This window comes from Solanum tuberosum, unplaced genomic scaffold (assembly GCF_000226075.1).
Source record: "Solanum tuberosum cultivar DM 1-3 516 R44 unplaced genomic scaffold, SolTub_3.0 scf00312, whole genome shotgun sequence".
Taxonomy (NCBI): Eukaryota; Viridiplantae; Streptophyta; class Magnoliopsida; order Solanales; family Solanaceae; genus Solanum; species Solanum tuberosum.
Window position 1 is genome coordinate 384,081 of NW_006239237.1, and position 19,019 is coordinate 403,099.

Below are 19,019 nucleotides of genomic sequence, written 5' to 3' on the forward strand. Positions count from 1 at the left end.
TGTCTCGTAGTTTATATATAGAGAGAGAAGGGGCCTTTTGGGGATTTTTCATTTCGAGGTTTTCCTTTTCACTATCCTTACTATTATAGATTATGTTGCTCGGAATATCCAAAAATGCAATTGATTGTGTGTTGGTTCCTTCAAAACTAATGCATTTTTAAAGAATTCGACATAAATTGATAAAATCTTGGAGAATTAGAATGGTTTGTCTTGTTAGCAATTGAATATGAAATAAAATTCAAATAACATTTAACGTTGTATCACAGATGAACCACCATCTAAAAACTAGCAATGGTGGTATTTCATGGAGATGGTGGTTGAGATGAAAGTTGTGAAGTAGTGAATGGTGGTGGTGGTCGTCATGATTGGTAGAGGGGGTTGGCAATGATGGTTGTGTAGTGATGGTCAAAGGTGATGAATGTGCGATGCTAGTGATTAGTGATGGTGACTAGTAGTAGTGGAGAGATCGGCTATAGTGATTGATGCACAACGATGCAATTACCAGGGGGTGTGCTCTACCACTGAGTTAATAGCCCGTCGTGCGAGCCTCCCACTGGAGGCCTACTATGCCAAAAGCGAGAGAAACCCCATCCCACCCTTACCTTTTCTTGCCCCCATGTCACCTCATGGGGGGAACGTAGGGACGTAAAAAAGGGGTCGTCCATAAATCTCATAAAAAGTACCTAAAGATTCATAGTGAACTTCGATGAGAGTTTCTCTTGAAGCATTGGTCTAAGTGCCCCCAGAGCCATAAAGGACTATCTGAATTGATTTTGGTAAAGGTGATTGGTGGAGTTTGTAACGAATAATGACTAGAGGTAACTGGCAATGCAGGTGAATTGTGGTGGTTGTGCGATGAAAATTGAAGGTAGATGTGTTGGCACGAGATGACACGTATTTCGTGAAATTAATCGAGAAACGTACAAGCCCCAACCATCATAGTTGTCAAAAAAAAAACATGGGGCACAGAGATAATAACTAAAGCATAGGCCTCCCAAGTATAAAAATTTTCTCAACAGCACAGCCAATGATGAGTGCATCTTCTCAATTTCATTCATACAATAAAGACAAATCACTAAGGTATCATCAGATTTACAGTTATGTCTTCTCCTAAAAACTAATTTCACCTATATCACTAACTTATAGTTTTTCCCTCAATCATATACCAATCATTATCATGAAGGAGATGATCTCTTGGAATGGGAGATCTTGAAAGCATGAGCTGTTTCGCGTTGCATTCTCAAAGTTCTTGAATAACAAGTCCATCAACATTCAACTCTCGTCGCTGACAACTGTTGTCTATTTCGAAACATCATTGTTTTCTTCATTTGCAACAATCATATCATCTGCAATGGTTCCTGGATGACAGATAGTATCCATATTTCAGATCAAAAGTAATGAAATCGAATATATGAATTTATAACAAGTCTAAGAAAGTAAGAAGGAACTAGTAGTTAAATGACGATATAACTGGGACACTGGGAAATTGCAAGAACTCGGGAAGTGACTCTGAGTAGCACTTTTCTCTTTGGCAGTGGATATATAAGACAACTTAACTACGTGAAATATGCTTCATAATTATGTGCAATCCTTTATAAATTTATATATCTTACCCGTTGTGTAAACAGTGACTACAATTCCTTTTGGTAGAATGGGTAAAAGCAGGTGATGTGTGATTGTGAAGGTTTTACATCTTAATTTACTTTGTTTGATCACTTCAGAATGAGATTATACATGGGAGCACTGAGTGGATGTGCAACACATCACCGACGAGAGAACATTGAGACTGCGACGAACTTCTGACTACACCAAGTCAGATTCAATGGTTTAAACTTTAGAGGCCTATCCTTGGTAGACAGCTAACCCGGTCCGAGAAGCAACACTCTTTCTCACATATGTACTCACGGTACAGCTACCTCCAAATTCTGTCTATGATAAACTCCTTTTTTTGATGAGCTATCTATCATCTATAGCTTTATCCTGTGTGGACTGCTAACCAGGTTTGGAGGACCAACCCTCTTTCTCTCAGCCATGTTCAGCGGTCACCTACCTCCAAAATTTTGTCTCATTTTTGTGATGAGCTGTCTCTAACTTGCATTTAGAAACTTCCTTTTTTTATTAGTCAAGTACATGTTTATCAAATATTAAAAGATGGATATGTTGAGTTGCGGGAAGAGATACGAGAAAAGTGATAGTTAACAAATTATACATCTCAGAAACACAACACAAAGAAGGCAACAAACCAGAAACAGATCTTAACAGAACAAACTTTCAATGAAGAATGCTAGACCAAAAGCCTTACCAGACAATTGGATGCACCCTCTGCGTTCTCTTTTGCTGTTTCGGGTATACCATTGCTAACATCTTCATTTGCATTGGCTTCACTTGTGGACTAGTGCAAAAGATAGAGTACAAGTCAGCTACCACTGACATTATTTCCTTCAATACAGTCAAATTCAAAAGGTATCTGACCAAACATATAGAAGCTGCATAGAACTAACCTCTAACGTTGTGGAGAAACCGCCATTTTCTGGCTGGTTTTCGTTACCGGAAGACCTGTTTTGCTGAGATAACTCACTGCTGCTAATATTTACAGTATCTCTGGTATTGCTTTGACCACTCAAACTGTTCTTACCACCATCACCCTCATTCCCCTGCAATATTTCAAAATGTTTACAGATTCAATTATGAGGTAAGATTAACTTGAACAGCCAGTATGCCACTTTCAGTGCGAACCATATAGTTTTAAGCTTATACTTTCATTGTTAATCACATTGGAAACTTGACCACACTGATGTTAACTTGTTAACGTAAAACGGCACAACAAAAGAACTTTGTTGTAATTCTATTTCCTTCTACTCGCCTACCTCCCCTCCCCTCAAATAAATTCTCCACTGTCAGTTTGGTAAGATGCTATCTTGAACAACCAGTATGCCAGTTTACTTGGCCAAATCAGTGTGAACCATAATATCTTTATATCACATTGGAAACTTGACCACACAGATGTTAACTTGTTAACGTAAAACGGCACGACAAAAGAAATTTGTTGTAATTCTATTTCCTTTATCTCGCCTACCGCCCCTCCCCCCAAATAAATTCTCCATTGTCAATTTGGTGATGACTATCAATGAACCAATTAAGCAACCTCTCCTCAACCCAAAATACATGAACTGGGTCAACCATACGAGTCCTCAATATGTTCCAATCTATCGGGGATATTTTTCATTCCAAAAAGTATAAAAACAAATTGGGGGTTCTCAAAACTAAAGGTTCTCTACTCACATTTATCCCTACAAGACCCAATGTAACTACGGCAACAACAATCATGCCTTAATCCCAATTGGTGATGACTATGTCCAATTAAAACCCAATGGAATATCAGTAATTAACCTGAGCCATCAAAATTTATCAGAAGATTCACCAAGCTTACAGCCTGCAGATAAAACAATGGATAGAAGCCTATATGCACCATCCAAGAATTTCATAAATGACCTGACCACAAGCCTTATGTGGCCGCCTTTTGTTTGTGTTGACTATAACAATTGAATGCAGAATAAGTGCTCCACAAACCTACTACCTCTTCCTCCACCTTTTCTTACCTAGTAACACACAAGACAACTAAATTCCCCACTATCACGGTTCTCATCACAATACTATCACAACACAGCATCCTCCCCAAAGTTTAACAAATAAAGTTAATCTTGGCATCCCCTCTTCCACCTCGGTAACATCATCATCATCATCATCATCATCCTCAGCATTGTCTGAGTACTCAACTATTCAGATACAGCCTTCAGAGCCTGTGGGCCTCGTTAACGACAAAACGGGTCAATTCTTCAGGAGTGGGCAAATGTGTTTGTGATTTGGGGGCATCATTCATTTTTGGACAGCTAACTAGGTCCCAGAAACAACCCTCTCTCTCACAACCATAATCATGGACCAGCTTATTCCACAATCTTGTCTAGAAATTAAAACCAACACCTTTTTCATGATGAGCTATATATCATCTATACGGCTAACTTATATTTAGAAAAGCCTATCCTGTGTGGAGTTGTAGACGGCTAAACAGGTCGGAGAACCTACCTTCTTTCTCACAAGTCACAACCATACTCGCAGGAAACATACCATCACAATCTTGTTTAGGATTGATTCCTTTTTGTGACGAGCTATCTTTCATCCACAGATCTAACCTATATATAGAAAACCTTCTAAGGTATAAATAGTAAACTACATTTTATAAAATATTAACACTAGATATATAAGAGTTTCTGGAAGAACTGCTCACAATAAAGTGGTAGTTCACAATTTTTTATTTTATATCTTGGGATAAGGCACAAGTACCCCCGAACTATACCTGAAATCCCAGCGACACACATAAACTTAACTAGGGTCCTATTACCCCTAAGCTATTATAAAATTGAATAAATGTCACCCTAAATGTTGATGTGGCATAATAACCAAATGAGTATCCTCTGTGTGTATAACACGCGCTTCACTTTTTTTCTGTGTTTATTACACGCGCTTCACAAATTTTTAAGCATTAAATCTCTTTTTGTTTCCATTACAATCCCTTTCTTTTTCTTAATTCTGTATCCATAGTTAGCCGCCTTGTCATTTGTACCTCTTTTGTCATTCATTCCAGAACTTGGTCTTCTTACAGATCTGGTTCTTTTCCACCTCAACGCGAATCGTTTTTGTGATGAGATCTGGTTTTTCAAAGGAAAGTAAAATGGTGAGAATATGTGTTGGAATGCTAGGGTTTTTACTCCGATTGACGAGTGAAAACCGGAGAAGACGCCGGAGAAACAGAAAATTCATCCTCATTCTCAGCTCCTGACTCATCATCCACAACCTCAGACTCGTATTCATTTCCGCTAACATTCAAAGAATCCTTCCCAAAAACCCCAAACCCCTTAAAACGCTTCTTCACTAAGCACCGAAGAATTATGAGTTACCACTTACCACAGCAGAAGCCAGAAAAGGACTGAAAGAAGACACGCCATTTCTAAGACGAACATGAAAATGGAATTTTTCATTGGATAAAGGAAGAGATAAAGGAGGGGTAGCAGTAGATCTTCGAGAAAGTTTGATCTCAGAAACACAAACTAAATAAGGTAAGTAACCCAGAAGTAGGTTTTCATGGAACCACTTTTCAATGACCAAAAGTCTTACCGGACAATTGGATGCACCCTCTGTGTTCTTTTTTGCTGTTTCAGGAATCTCATTGCTGACATTGGCTTCAATTAGGGAGTTGTGCTAAAGAAAGAATACAAAGTCAGCTACCACTGACATAATCCAATCCAATACTTTATAAGACCACCAAGCATATAGAAACTGCATAAAACTAACCTGTAATGCTGTGGAGCCACCACCATTTTCTTGTTGGTTTTCATTACTAAAAGACTGTTTTTGCTGAGATAATTCATCAGTGCCAATATTTACTGCATCTGTTGTATTGCTTAGACCACTCAAACAATCTTTACCACCAGCATCCTCATTCCCCTGCAATGTTTTATTGGATCCATCATTCGAATTGGCCAAACATGAAGTCTGAAGTTCGGAGCCTAATACCTGAAGATAGACCCTAGTCAAACAGAATACTATTTCCGTTTATGATTACTTGGTGTGAATACAAACAGTAGGACTTTTCTAGAATAGACAGACTATTCTTTTTGTCTCTTCATTTCATGATATTTATTCTGGTTCTATCTCATGTACTTCCTAGGTCTTTCCCCTATTCTCTCTCAACTTCCTGTTTGATTCTTATTGGTAATATTTTTTATTTTATTTTTATGACAGGGGAAACCACAACTGCTACCCTTTCCGTGTCCACTGAGTAAAAACTATGCTCCTATGCAATAGCTCGCAAACCACACATGAGAGGTAACTTGTAACCCTTATTGGTAATATATTAAAAGATAAATTCTTCTTCTTATAGTAGATTGTGTTGGGGATTTCACAAATTGAGTCTTTGTGACTTTCTGTGCTCCTAATTTTATACTAGAAGAGCTTGTTGAATCCTAGGATACACCTATTTCGGGTGAAGTACCTTAAGGACAGTCTTTTGACACGCCTCAAACTATGAGAATTCCCTATATAAGTGTTCATTATGAAGTATTTTTTGTAAAATTTCAGACATTTTTGACGAACAAAACAAGCAATCAATTAGTTGACCCAAACTAACTAGGTCGACAATATAAATTCACTATCTGTTCCACTCTTTCGGGGCACATTTCACACTAATCTCTATAATACATAATACAAACTTAACAATAATGACAATGCCTTGATAAATCCAATGGAATAACAGCAAATTACCTGAGCCTCCACCGATTTATCAGAAGATTCACTAGGCTTACCACCTGCGGACAAAACAATGGATGGAAGCCTATTAATATCCCATCCAAGAATTCGACAAATGACCTGACCAAAAGCCCTATGTGCCTGCCTCTTGTTTGATATAGTAATCGAATGCTGAACAAGACCCACACAATCCTTAAACCTCTTACTCCACCCTTTCTTACCAACCCCACTACACACAAGACAAATAAATTCCCCACCACTCTCACTGTTCTTCTCATAATACTCTCTCAACCCATTATCCTCCTCAAACAACTTTGCGAAAAAGTTCAAATTTTTCTCCCCCTTTTCCACTTCCATATCATCCTCATCTTCATCCTCATACATATCCTCCTCCTCATCATCAATTGAGTACTTCAAATACTCCGATACCACCTTCAGCGCCTGTTGCTGAGCCCGGTTCCCAGCAACCCTAGCCAATTCTTCAGCAGTGGGCAAATGGGGTTGCGAATTTGGTTGTGCAGTGAAACTGGGCCAGCCGGATTCAGTGACCGGAGACGATTCAGCAGGAGTTGGGAAAACCCATTCAGCACCAGAATCTATTATAGCTTCCTTCAGCTTTTTGGATTTCTGCTTATTTCTTTTCTTGAACTGAGTAGAACCGGAGGGTTGTAGACTCACTGGGGTTTGGGGGTGGACATGGGGGTGGGGAGGACCTTGATGCCATAAAGAATGGAGGTAGTGAACTTCTTGTATTAATCTCTGCTCATCGTATCGATTGATTGGAAAACTTGACATTTTTGAACTATTTGGGCAAAAGGATTTTGGCTAGTACTGTAGAAACGCCGGAGACCGAAGTGTTTAGGGCAAAATCTCCGGTTCCGGTGAAGAAAAATGGGTTCTTGAAGGCAGAATGCGGGAACTGAGAAAGGAATTTTGGGCTGCTGTTAATTATTAACTAAACAAAGAGTGGTTATGGAAAAAAAAATTAGGTCCAAACTTGATTTTTTTTTTTTTTTTTGGTTTTCACCCATTGTTGTTTTGAGTGTGCATTTTGTTGTTGGAGTGTGCATTGGAGCACCAATAAAATTTGGATAGGTTCGGATTTAGTCGGGGCTCTCCAAACAGCGGGTGGGAAACCAAAAAAAAAAAATCAAGTTTGGACCTAAATTGTTTTCCTTTTTTTTCTATTTTGCTTAACGACTCTTTGTTTATTTAATTTCCAGCAACCCAAAATCCTCCTTTTCAGTTCTCGATTTTTGCTTTCAAAAATTCATTATTTTATCGGAACTGGAGATTTCGCTCCAAACCCTTCAGTTTCCGGCAATTCTTCGACATTTTTACAGTATCAGACGAAACCCTTTTGCTCAAATAGTTCAAAAATGTCATGTTTTTCAATGAATCGTTACGATGAGCAGAGACTAATACGAGAAGTTCACTACCTCCATTCTTTATAGCATCAAGGTCCCCTCAACCCCACCTCATGTCCACACCAATCTTCATCCCCAAACCACAATGAGTCTACAATCCTCTGGTTCTACTCAGTTCAAGAAACGAAATAAGCAAAAATTGGAAAGGCTAAAGGAAGTTATAATAGATTCTAATGTTGAATGGATTTGTCCAACTCCTGTTGAATCGGTTCCGATCACGAAATTCGGCTAGCCCAGTTTCATTGCACAACCAAATTCGCAACCTCATTTGCCCACTGCTGAAGAATCGGCTAGTGTTGTTGGAAATCGGGCTCAACAATGGGCGTTGAAGATGATATCAAAATATTTGAAGTACCCAATTGATGATGATGATGATGAAGAGATGTATGAGGATGAGGATGAGGATGTTATGGAAGTAGAAAAGGAAGAGAAAAAATTGAACTTTTTCACCAAGTTGTTTGAGGAGGATGGAGGATTGAGAGAGTATTATGAGAAGAACAGTGAGAGTGGTGGGGAATTTAGTTGTCTTGTGTGTCATGGGGTTGGTAAGAAAGGGTGGAATAAGAGGTTTAAGGATTGTGTGGGCCTTATTCACCATTCGACTACTATATTGAACACGAGGCAGACGCATAGGGCTTATGGTCAGGAGCTGAGAATGAGGATTACGGACCATAGATTTCATCTGTGAAATTTATATTAAATTTTAAAGCTTAAAATTTTATCCTACGGGTACAAACTACGACCCGTAGAAGTTTATACGGTCTATAGATCCAATCCATAGAATTTATATTGAATTTTAAGGCTCAAAAACTCATTCTAAAGTCCAAACTACGCCCGTTGAAGGTTCCTATCAAAATTCATTCACACACTAATAATTGACCTAATTACGTAAGAACAATTTAAGAATCACCCAATACGATATTTTTGCAAATGAAGAATGATTTAGGCCTTAGCTTGGAAATTTTTGGGCTGTTATAATCCCTCTGTTACAATTTTATTTGAAATGATCGCAAGATCGATATGAGTCTTAGTTCTGCTTTCTGACTTTTCTTTTCAATTTTCAAAATAATGGTATATGCAAGAGAGAGTGAAACTCGTAGTCAATAGCCTAGTGCATAAATTCTCATAAATTACACTTCAATAAGCTAAGAAACTTCTAAAATCCTTCTTTTACTACATCTTAATGTTTCAAAATTTTGCTTTCAATCCTCATTAAGCTTACTCATGATCATTCTCTATCCGTTTTACGTTTTTGAGTTTGTATATCATTTATAGTAACAATATGTTGCAATGGTTGCATCAAATTTTAAATGTGTAAGAAATGTCTAGTCTCTTTCACCAATTCTTTGATGTACATTCTGAAATACTTATTTGAATTCCAATTTCTACTATCTAAATTATTACTAATAGAATAACTACAAAAAAATAAATGTGACAACAACAACTACTAGAGGAAATTACATTAAATTATTAAGTCGAATTATCATGTATTCTGAAGTGTTAGCAATAACATTTTAGTTATGCAAGTATTATTAGTTAATTAATATGATATTTATTATATGAATATTAGTTATTTCATTTTTTACTCAACATAATAACATAATATATCAATTTCCTCATAGTTTATACACATATTAGTTATTGGGTTTCTATGTTACAAATCAAATGTCGTATTAATTTTATACTTGAACTTAATTTCTAACTAGTTAACAAACAATAAATAACTCATACAAAAATTAATAACTGACTGACTTCTTTATTAGCTACCAAACAACCCCTTAGTGATTTGATACAAGGATAAGAAATAATAATCTTTAAATAATCTGATATGCAAGATAAGATGAGATATCTCTTAGTTAAAGTGGCATATTATATTTGATTGACAATACAAATTTATTCTTAACCAAATAGATATGAAATTTATTCTCAACTTAATCATAAATATTCACCCTATTTCGTCCAATTTGATACAATATTATTTTATCCAACTTCTAAATAGAATAAACTAGTTCAAAGGAATCCTTGAGTAATTTAGTGTGCGAACCAACTGATCATTATGTTTTAAAAGATTGTTTGGTAGCTGGTTAGAATTATGGAGATATTCGTAATTTAAGAATTAGTTATGAGAGAATTTATGTGTTATTTTATGCATGTATTAATTATTCCACCTTTTATGTCGCATGAAATCAGAAAATGACTTCATTGTCATAATAATTTGTTCTTTACTCAAAATCTACAATATATTAGTCAGCTGATAATTACTCAAAGCTCATCATCATTGGCTGCCTCCTCTTCCATTTTCTTAGTTTATTTCTTGCTACCCTTATTTTCCACAGCAACCCTCCACAGCTCTTCTCTTTAAAGATCCCAAATCATCACTCAGCAATATTCTTTACCCCAAAATGCTACCCCCACAACTTTTTTTGAAGTCACAAAACCTAGAAAATTACCCAAAACCAAACCTTGTTCATACTTAATTCTCATAAAAAGTACCTAAAGATTCATAGTGAACTTCAATGGGAGTTTCTCTTGAAGCAATAACGGATTGATCTAGTCCCCACCATAGCCACAAAGGACTATCTAAATTGATTCTGGTAAAGGTGATGTTTGTAATGAATAATGATTAGAGGTAACTGGCAATGCAGGTGAATTGTGGTGGTTGTGCAATGAAAATTGAAGGTAGATGTATTGGCAGGAGATGACACGTATTTCATGAAATTAATCGAGATACATACCAGCCCCAGCCATCATAGCTGTCAAAAAAAAAACATGGGGTACAGAGATAATAACTAAAGCATAGGCCTCCCAAGTATAAAAACTTTCTCAACAGCACAGCCACTTTGAGTGCATCTTCTCTATTACATTCATACAATAAAGACAAATCACTAAGGTATCATCACATTTACAGTTAAGTCTTCTCATACAAACTAATTTCACCTATATCACTAACGTATAGTTTTTCCCTCAATCATATAACAATCATTATCATGAGAGATGATCTCCTGGAACGGGAGATCTCGAAAGCATGAGCTGTTTCACGTTGCATTCTCAAAGTTCTTGAATAATAAGTCCATCAACATTCAACTCTCCTCACTGGCAATTGTTGTCTCTTTTGAAACATCATTGTTTTCTTCATTTGCAACAATCATATCATCTGGCAATGGTTCCTGGATGACAGATAGTATCCATATTTCAGATCAAAAGTAATGAAATCGAATATACGAATTTGTTACAAGTCTAAGAAAGTAAGAGGGAACTAGTAGTTAAATGACGATACAACTGGGACACTGGGAATATGCAAGAACCCGGGAAGTGACAACTCAATGCTGAGTAGCACTTTTCTCTTTGGCAGTAGATATATATAAGACAAGTTAACTACGTGAAATATGCTTCATAATTATGTGCAATCCTTTATAAATTTATATACCTTACCCATTGTGTAAACAGTGACTACAATTCCTTTTGGTAGAATGGGTAAAAGCAGGTGATGTGTGATTGTGAAGGTTTTGCATCTTAATTTATTTTGTTTGATCACTTCAGAATGAGATTATAAATGGGAGCACTGAGTGAATGCAACACATCACCAACGAGAGAACATTGAGACTGCAAAAAGGCTGACAAACTTTTGACTACACCAAGTCAGATTCAATGGTTTAAACTTTAGAGGCCTATCCTTTGTAGACAGCTAACCCGGTCCGAGAAGCAACACTCTTTCTCACATAAGTACTCATGGTACACCTACCTCCAAATTCTGTCTATGATAAACTCTGATCTATCTTATATTTAGAAAAACCTATCCTGTGTGGAGTTGTAGATGGCTAAACAGGTCAAAGAACCTACCTCCTTTATCACAAGTCACAACCATACTCGCAGGTAACATACTTTCACAATCTTGTTTAGGATTGATTCCTTTTTGTGACAAGCTATCTTTCATCCACAAATCTAACCTATATTTAGAAAACATTCTAAGATATAAATAGTTAACTACATTTTTTTATAAAATATTAAACACTAGATATATAAGAGTTTCTGAAAGAACTGCTCACCATAAAGTGGTAGTTCACAATTTTTATTTTATATCTTGGGATAAGGCACAAGTACCCCTGAACTATACCTGAAATCCTAGCGACACACATAAACTTAACTAGGGTCCTATTACCCCTAAACTATTTTAAAATTGAATAAATGTCACCCTAAATGTTAATGAGGCATAATAACCAAATGAGTATCCTCTGTGTGTATTACACGCGCTTCAGTTTTTTTCTGTGTTTATTACACGCGCTTCACAATTTTTTAAGCATTAAATCTCTTTTTGTTTCCATTAAAATCCCTTTCTTTTTCTTCATTCTGAATCCATAGTCAGCCGCCATGTTATTTGTACCTCTTTTGTCATTAGTTCCAGAACTTGGTCTTCTTACAGATCTGGTTCTTTTCCACCTCAACTCGAATCATTTTTGTGGTGAGATCTGGTTTTTCAAAGGAAAATAAAAATGGTGCGAATATGTGTTGGAATGCTAGGGTTTTACTCCGATTGACGAGTGACAACCGGAGAAGACGCTGGAGAAACAGAAAGCTCATCCTCATTCTCAGCTTCTGACTCATCATCCACAACCTCAGACTCGTATTCATTTCCGCTAACATTCAAAGAATCCTTCCCAAAAACCCCAATTCCCTTAAAATGATTCTTCACTAAGCACCAAAGAATTATGAGTTACCACTTACCACAGCAGAAGCCAGAAAAGGACTGAAAGAAGACACGCCATGTCTAAGACGAACATGAAAATGGAATTTTTCATTGGAGAAAGGAAGAGATAAAGGAGGGGTAGCAGTGGATCTTCGAGAGAGTTTGATCTCAGAAACACAAACTAAATAAGGTAAATAACCCAGAAGTAGGTTTTCATGGAACCACTTCTTAATGACCAAAAATCTTACCGGACAATTGGATGCACCCTTTGTGTTCTCTTTTGCTGTTTCAGGAATCTCATTGCTGACATTGGCTTCAATTACGGAGTTGTGCTAAAGAAAGAATACAAGTCAGCTACCACTGACATAATCTTATCCAATACTTTATAAGACCAAGCACATAGAAACTGCATAAAACTAACCTCTAATGCTGTGGAGCCACCACCATTTTCTTGTTGGTTTTCATTACTAAAAGACTGTTTTTGCTGAGATAATTCATCAGTGCCAACATTTACAGCATCTGTTGTATTGCTTAGACCACTCAAACAATCTTTACCACCAGCATCCTCATTCCCCTGCAATGTTTTATTGAATCCGTCATTCGAATTGGCCAAACTTGAAGTCTGAAGTTCGGAGCCTAATACCTGAAGATAGACCCTAGTCAAACAGAATACTATTTCCGTTCATGATTACTTGGTGTTAATACAAACAGTTGATTTTTCTAGATTAGACAGAATTCTTTTTGTCTCTTCATTTCATGAAATATATTCTGGTTCTATCTCATGTACTTCCTAGGGCTTTCCCCTATTCTCTCTCAACTTCCTGTTTAATTCTTGGTATTTGTATTTTCAAAAAATCAAGACATACAATTTATGGGACAGCAATACTTGAACAGCGTATTTTGCTTTCCTTGGCTTAAATCAATGTAAACTAGAATGGTTGAGCTTATGCCTTCATGGTTTTCCTCTATGATTATTGTCATTACCATTGAAGCCAATTTATTGGCATTAAGTCTAATAGACGAGGCTTTCTGGCTAATGGGTTTCTGATTATAGTAATTTTGTGACCATTGGAGCCTTTTTTCTTATTGGTAATATTTTTATTTTATTTTTATGACAGGGGAAACCACAGCCGCTACCTTTTGTGTGTGCCCATTGAGTAGAAACTCTGCTCCTATGCAATAGTCGCAAACCACACATGAGAGGTAACCCTTATTGGTAATATATTAAAAGATAAATTCTTCTTCTTATAGTAGATTGTGTTGGGTTTTTCACAAATTGAGTCCTTGTCAATTTATGTGCTCCTAATTTTATACTAGAAGAGCTTGTTGAATCCTAGGATACACCTAAGGATAGTCTTTTGACACGCCTCAAGCTATGAGAATTCCCTATATCAGTGTTCATGATGAAGTATTTTTCTTAAAATTTCCAACATTATCGACAGACAAAACAAGCAATCAATCAGTTGCCCAAACAAACTAGGTTGACAATATGAATTCTCTATCTGTTCCACTCTTTCGGGGCACATTTCATACTAATCTCTATAATACATAACACAAACTTAACAATAACGACAATGCCTTGATAAATCCAATGAAATAACAGTAAATTACCTGAGCCTCCACCGGTTTATCAGAAGATTCACTAGGCTTACCACCTGCAGACAAAACAATGGATGGAAGCCTATTAATATCCCATCCAAGAATTCGACAAATGACCTGACCAAAAGCCCTATGTGCCTGCCTCGTGTTCGATATAGTAATCGAATGCTGAACAAGACCCACACAATCCTTAAACCTCTTACTCCACCCTTTCTTACCAACCCCACTACACACAAGACAAATAAATTCCCCACCGCTCTCATTGTTCTTCTCATAATACTCTCTCAACCCACCATCCTCCTCAAACAACTTGGCGAAAAAGTTCAATTTTTTCTCCTCCTTTTCCACTTCCATATCATCATCATCATCATCATACATCTCCTCCTCATCATCATCAACTGAGTACTTCAAATACTCCGATACCGCCTTCAACCCCTGTTGCTGAGCCCGGTTCCCAGCAACACTAGCCAATTCTTCAGCAGTGGGCAACTGGGGTTGCAAACTTGGTTGTGCAGTGAAACTGGGCCAGCCGGAATCAGTGACTGGAGATGATTCAGCAGGAATTGGAAAAACCCATCCAACACCAGAATCTATTAAAGCTTCCTTCAGCCTTTTGGATTTCTGCTTATTTTGTTTCTTAAACTGAGTAGAACCGGAGGGTTGTAGACTCACTGGGGTTTGGGGGTGGAGATTGGGGTGGACATGGGGGTGAGGGGGACCTTGATGCCATAAAGAATGGAGGTATCGAACTTCTTCTATTAATCTCTGCTCATCGTAAGGATTCATTGGAAAACGTGACATTTTTTACAACTTGAGCAGAAGAGCTTTGGTTGCTACTGTAAAAATGCCGGGGAATCGCCAGAAAATGGAGGGTTTGGAGCGAAATCTCCGATTCCGGTGAAGAAAAATGGTTTCTTGACGGGAACTGAGAAGGGGATTTCGGGCTGCTCTGTTTTTCAGATTCGATTTTTCTAAAATATTGAATATTCCTTCAATTTCAATTTTATTTATATGGTTTCAACTTTAAACAAAATTTGGGCTAAATTTTATTAAAAATATAACTACTGGTTTTAATATATTATCCTTAGTGATCCATAATTAATGAAGTAGTAACCTTGACATGCATATAATTACAAATTAGAGGCCTAAAGTCAAATTTTAAAGCGGGCCCTAATATTTTTTAAATCTTTTTACTTTAAAAAAAATTTATATTTATTTTTATTTTTAATTTTTTTGGTTTCCACCCACTGTTCGGGGTCCGCATTGGGACACCGACTAAATTTGGACAGATTCAAATTTATTTGGGGCTCTCCGAACAATGGGTGGAAACCAAAAAAAAAAAGGCAAGTTCGGACCTAAATTGTTTTCCTTTTTTTCTTTCTTAGCCACTCTTTGTTTATTTAATTACCAGCAACCCAAAATCCTCCTTTTCAGTTCCCGATTTATGCTTTTAAGAACATATTTTTTCACTGAAATTGGAGATTTTGCTCCAAACCCTTAAGTTTTCGACGATTCTCTGACATTTTTACAGTATCAAACGAAACCCTTTTGCTCAAATAGTTCAAAAATGTCACGTTTTTCAATGAATCGTTATGATGAGCAGAGACTAATATAAGAAGTTCGCTACCTCCACTCTTTATGGCATCAAGGTCCCCCCCAACTCCACTTCATGTCCACGCCAATCTCCATCCCCAAACCCCCATTGAGTCTACAACCCTCTAGTTCTACTCAGTTCTAGAAACGAAATAAGCAAAAGTCGAAAAGGTTGAAGGAAGCTAAAATAGATTTTGATGTTGAATGGATTTGTCCAACTCCTGCTGAATCGGCGTCGATCACGAAATTCAACTGGCCCAGTTTCACTGCACAACCTAATTCACATTCCCATTCGCCACCTGCTGAAGAATTGGCTAGTGTTACTAGGAAGCGGGCTCAGGAACAGACGTTGAAGGCGGTATCAGAGTATTTCAAGTACTCTATTGATGATAAGGAGGATATGTATTAGGATAGGATGATGATGTTATTGAAGTGGAAAAGAGGGAGAAATTTTTTAACTTTTTCACGAAGTTGTTTGAGGGAGACGGTGGATTGAGAGGGTATTATGCGAAGAACAATGAGAGTGGTGGGGAATTTATTTGTCTTGTGTGTAGTGAGATTGGTAAGAAAAGGTGGAGTATGAGGTTTAAGGACTTAATTTTTCAGAAGTCGTCCATTTCATCAATGAAACTCAAGGATGTATAGAAGCACGTGAAGAACTACAATAACAAGGCAAATGAAATATCAACAACACTACAAGGTTAATCAAGTTTATGTAATGGACAACACATCTTGTCCTAAGAAAGTGAAAGATAGAAGGGAAAAAGCATAGTGAATTGCTCTGAGACTTATCAAGATCAAGCAGTAGGTTCTTTAATAAAAAAAGATGAGGCAAAAAGTTCTAAGATAATGAGAAGTACTAATGAGGAGGGACAAGTTAAAAGTAGCGTTACTTTAGAAAAAGAGGAGGATCATTCTTTGCTTCCGAAAATAACCACAAAAGAAAAGACTACACTTGCAATGGACACCAGATCTTGATAAGAAATTAGACGAGGTTGTTTGCGAGTTAGGAGAAAAAGGTAAGGCTTAATCTGTAAGAGCTAACCATAAACGAATCAATCACTAAATTTTTGTGGTGACTTCCAAAATTTTTTATCATGGTAGAGGTCTAACCAACAAAAGGTGTGTGAGGCTTCATTCACTTTTTGACATATGGAGTAATAGTAATGCTTACATTACTTATGTTGTCATTATCTCTTATACGATGCATGATTTGATGCATTAGAAAGAACAAGTCTAATTTAGTGTAGGTACTTTTTTCATTGTATGAATTAAAAATACCTGCCTTTTTCTCCTAACTCGCGAACAACCTCGTCTAATTTCTTATCAAGATTTGGTGTCCATTGTAAGTTTCATCTTTTGTTTTGTGGTCTTTCTATAGTTATTTTCGAAAGCAAAGAATGATCCTACTCTTTTTCTAAAGTACCGCTACTTTTAACTTATCCCTCCTCATTAGTACTTCTCATTCTCTTAGACCTTTTTGCCTCATCTTTTTCTATTAAAGAACCTACTGCTTGATCTTGATAAGTCTCGGAGCAATTCACTACGCTTTTTCCCTTTCTGTCTAGCACTTTCTTAGGACAAGATGTGTTGTCCATTACATAAACTTGATTAAACTTGTAGGGTTGTGATATTTCATTTGCCTTGTTATTGTAGTTCTTCACGTGCTTCCATACATCGTGGAGTTTCATTGATGAAATGGACGACTTCTGAAAAATTCAGCATCCCCCTTGTGTAGTTGCTTCTTTTACCATTTCTATCGTCTTAATTTTCAAAAAATTGTTCCTCGTACTAATAATTGCCAACATTTTAAAAATAAGTCAAACTAATTTCACCTATGGAAGAAAATTCAAGTATATATATTGGTGAAAAACAAATTTCAACTAAAATATCCAATGGTTAGGACAACACATCTTGTCCTAAGAAAGTGCAGGATAGAAAAGGAAAAAGCTTAGTGAATTGCTTCGAGACTTATCAAGATCAAGCAGTAGGTTCTTTAATAAAAAAAGATGAGGCAAAAAGGTCTAAGAGAATGAGAAGTACTAATGAGGAGGGACAAGTTAAAAGTAGCAGTACTTTAGAAAAAGAGGAGGATCATTCTTTGCTTTCGAAAATAACCACAAAAGAAAAGACTACACTTGCAATGGACACCTGATCTTGTTAAGAAATTAGACGAGGTTGTTTACGAGTTAGGAGAAAAAGGTAAGGCTTAATCTGGAAGAGCTAACCATAAACGAATCAATCACTAAATTTTTGTGGTGACTTCCGAAAATTTTTATCATCGTAGAGTCCTAACCAACAAAAGGTTGTATGAAGCATCATTAACTTTTTGACATATGAAGTATTAGTAATGCTTACATTAATTATGTTGTCATTATTCCTCATACGATGTTTGATTTGATGCATTAGCAATAACAAGTCTAATTTAGTGTAGGTACTTTTCATTGTATGAATTTAAAATATCTTCCTTTTTCTCATAACTCGCGAACAGCCTCGTCTAATTTCTTATCAAGATTTGGTGTTTCTATAGTTCTTTTCCAAAGCAAAGAATGATCCTCCTCTTTTTCTAAAGTACTGCTACTTTTAACTTGTCCCTCCTCATTAGTACTTCTCATTTACTTAGACCTTTTTGCCTTATTTTTTTCTATTAAAGAACCTACTGCTTGATCTTGATAAGTCTAAGAGCAATTCACTATGCTTTTTCCCTTTCTGTCTTGCACTTTCTTGGGACAATATGTGTTGTCCATTACAAAACTTGATTAACTTTGTAGGATTGTGATATTTCATTTGTCTTGTTATTGTAGTTCTTAACGTGTTTTCATACTTTGTTGAGTTTCATTGATGAAATGGACGACTTCTGAAAAATTAAGCATCCCCCTTGTGTAGTTGCTTCTTTTACCATTTCTATCGTCCTAATTTTCAAAAAATGGTTCCTCGTACTAATAATTGCCAACATTTATAAAATAAGTCAAACTAATTTCACCTATGGAAGAAAATTCAAGTATATATATTGGTGAAAAACTAATTTCAACTAAAATATCCAATGGTTAGGACAACACATCTTGTCCTAAGAAAGTGCAAGATAGAAAAGGAAAAAACATAGTGAATTGCTTTGAGACTTATCAAGATCAAGCAGTAGGTTTGTCACGACCCGATTTCTCGAGTCATGATGGCACCTACTATACCCTACCAGTAGGTAAGCCAACCCGTAACCCAGAACATCAAGCAATGAGCAAAAGAGCAGAAACTAGCGAAAACAATAATCTAAACAAGGATAACAAGGCGAAAGCAACCCAAAATAAATATATACAGAAATCCCTCCCAGAACCTGGAAGTCACTAGTATAGAGTTATTTATTAAAGAGTACAAGTCCCAAAAGTGGACCACAACAGAGCGTGTCTCAAAGGCAACAA

General features: G+C 36.6%; 1 protein-coding gene and 1 long non-coding RNA gene across 7 annotated transcripts in view; one reads left to right on the forward strand and one right to left on the reverse strand.

Moving 5' to 3' along the window:
- Positions 1-972: 972 nt before the first annotated feature.
- Positions 973-15,004, reverse strand: LOC102583466 (uncharacterized). 6 transcript variants are annotated; one of them, XM_015314638.1, is made up of 6 exons: positions 14,026-15,003; positions 12,836-12,988; positions 5,173-5,256; positions 2,502-2,654; positions 2,303-2,392; positions 973-1,358 (listed from the first exon to the last, which is right to left on the reverse strand). In XM_015314638.1, exons 1-6 carry the CDS (start codon positions 14,812-14,814, stop codon positions 1,338-1,340), a joined length of 1,290 nt encoding a protein of 429 aa, XP_015170124.1. In that variant the 5' UTR covers positions 14,815-15,003; the 3' UTR covers positions 973-1,337. The 6 variants fall into 6 exon arrangements, with proteins under 6 accessions (XP_015170124.1, XP_015170123.1, XP_006360040.1 ...); XM_015314637.1 differs by having other exon boundaries at positions 12,836-13,057; XM_006359978.2 differs by lacking the exons at positions 12,836-12,988; positions 14,026-15,003 and adding exons at positions 5,350-5,571; positions 6,319-7,288.
- Positions 13,056-19,019, forward strand: part of LOC107063161 (uncharacterized) — a 20,910-nt gene continuing 14,946 nt past the window's right edge. Inside the window, exon 1 of the long non-coding RNA XR_001475103.1 lies at positions 13,056-13,617. This is a non-coding gene — a long non-coding RNA (uncharacterized lncRNA). The remainder of the gene's footprint in view (positions 13,618-19,019) is intronic.

Bases quoted from the DNA above. Each gene is read 5' to 3' on its own strand.
- LOC102583466 (XM_015314637.1), bottom strand. From the start codon at position 14,814: ATGTCACGTTTTCCAATGAATCCTTACGATGAGCAGAGATTAATAGAA. The intron at 2,393-2,501 runs GTTAGTTCTATG...CTTTTGCACTAG, and splicing joins GTTTCTCCACAACGTTAGAG to TCCACAAGTGAAGCCAATGC. The intron at 1,359-2,302 runs GTAAGGCTTTTG...TCTGTCATCCAG, and splicing joins AGGGTGCATCCAATTGTCTG to GAACCATTGCAGATGATATG.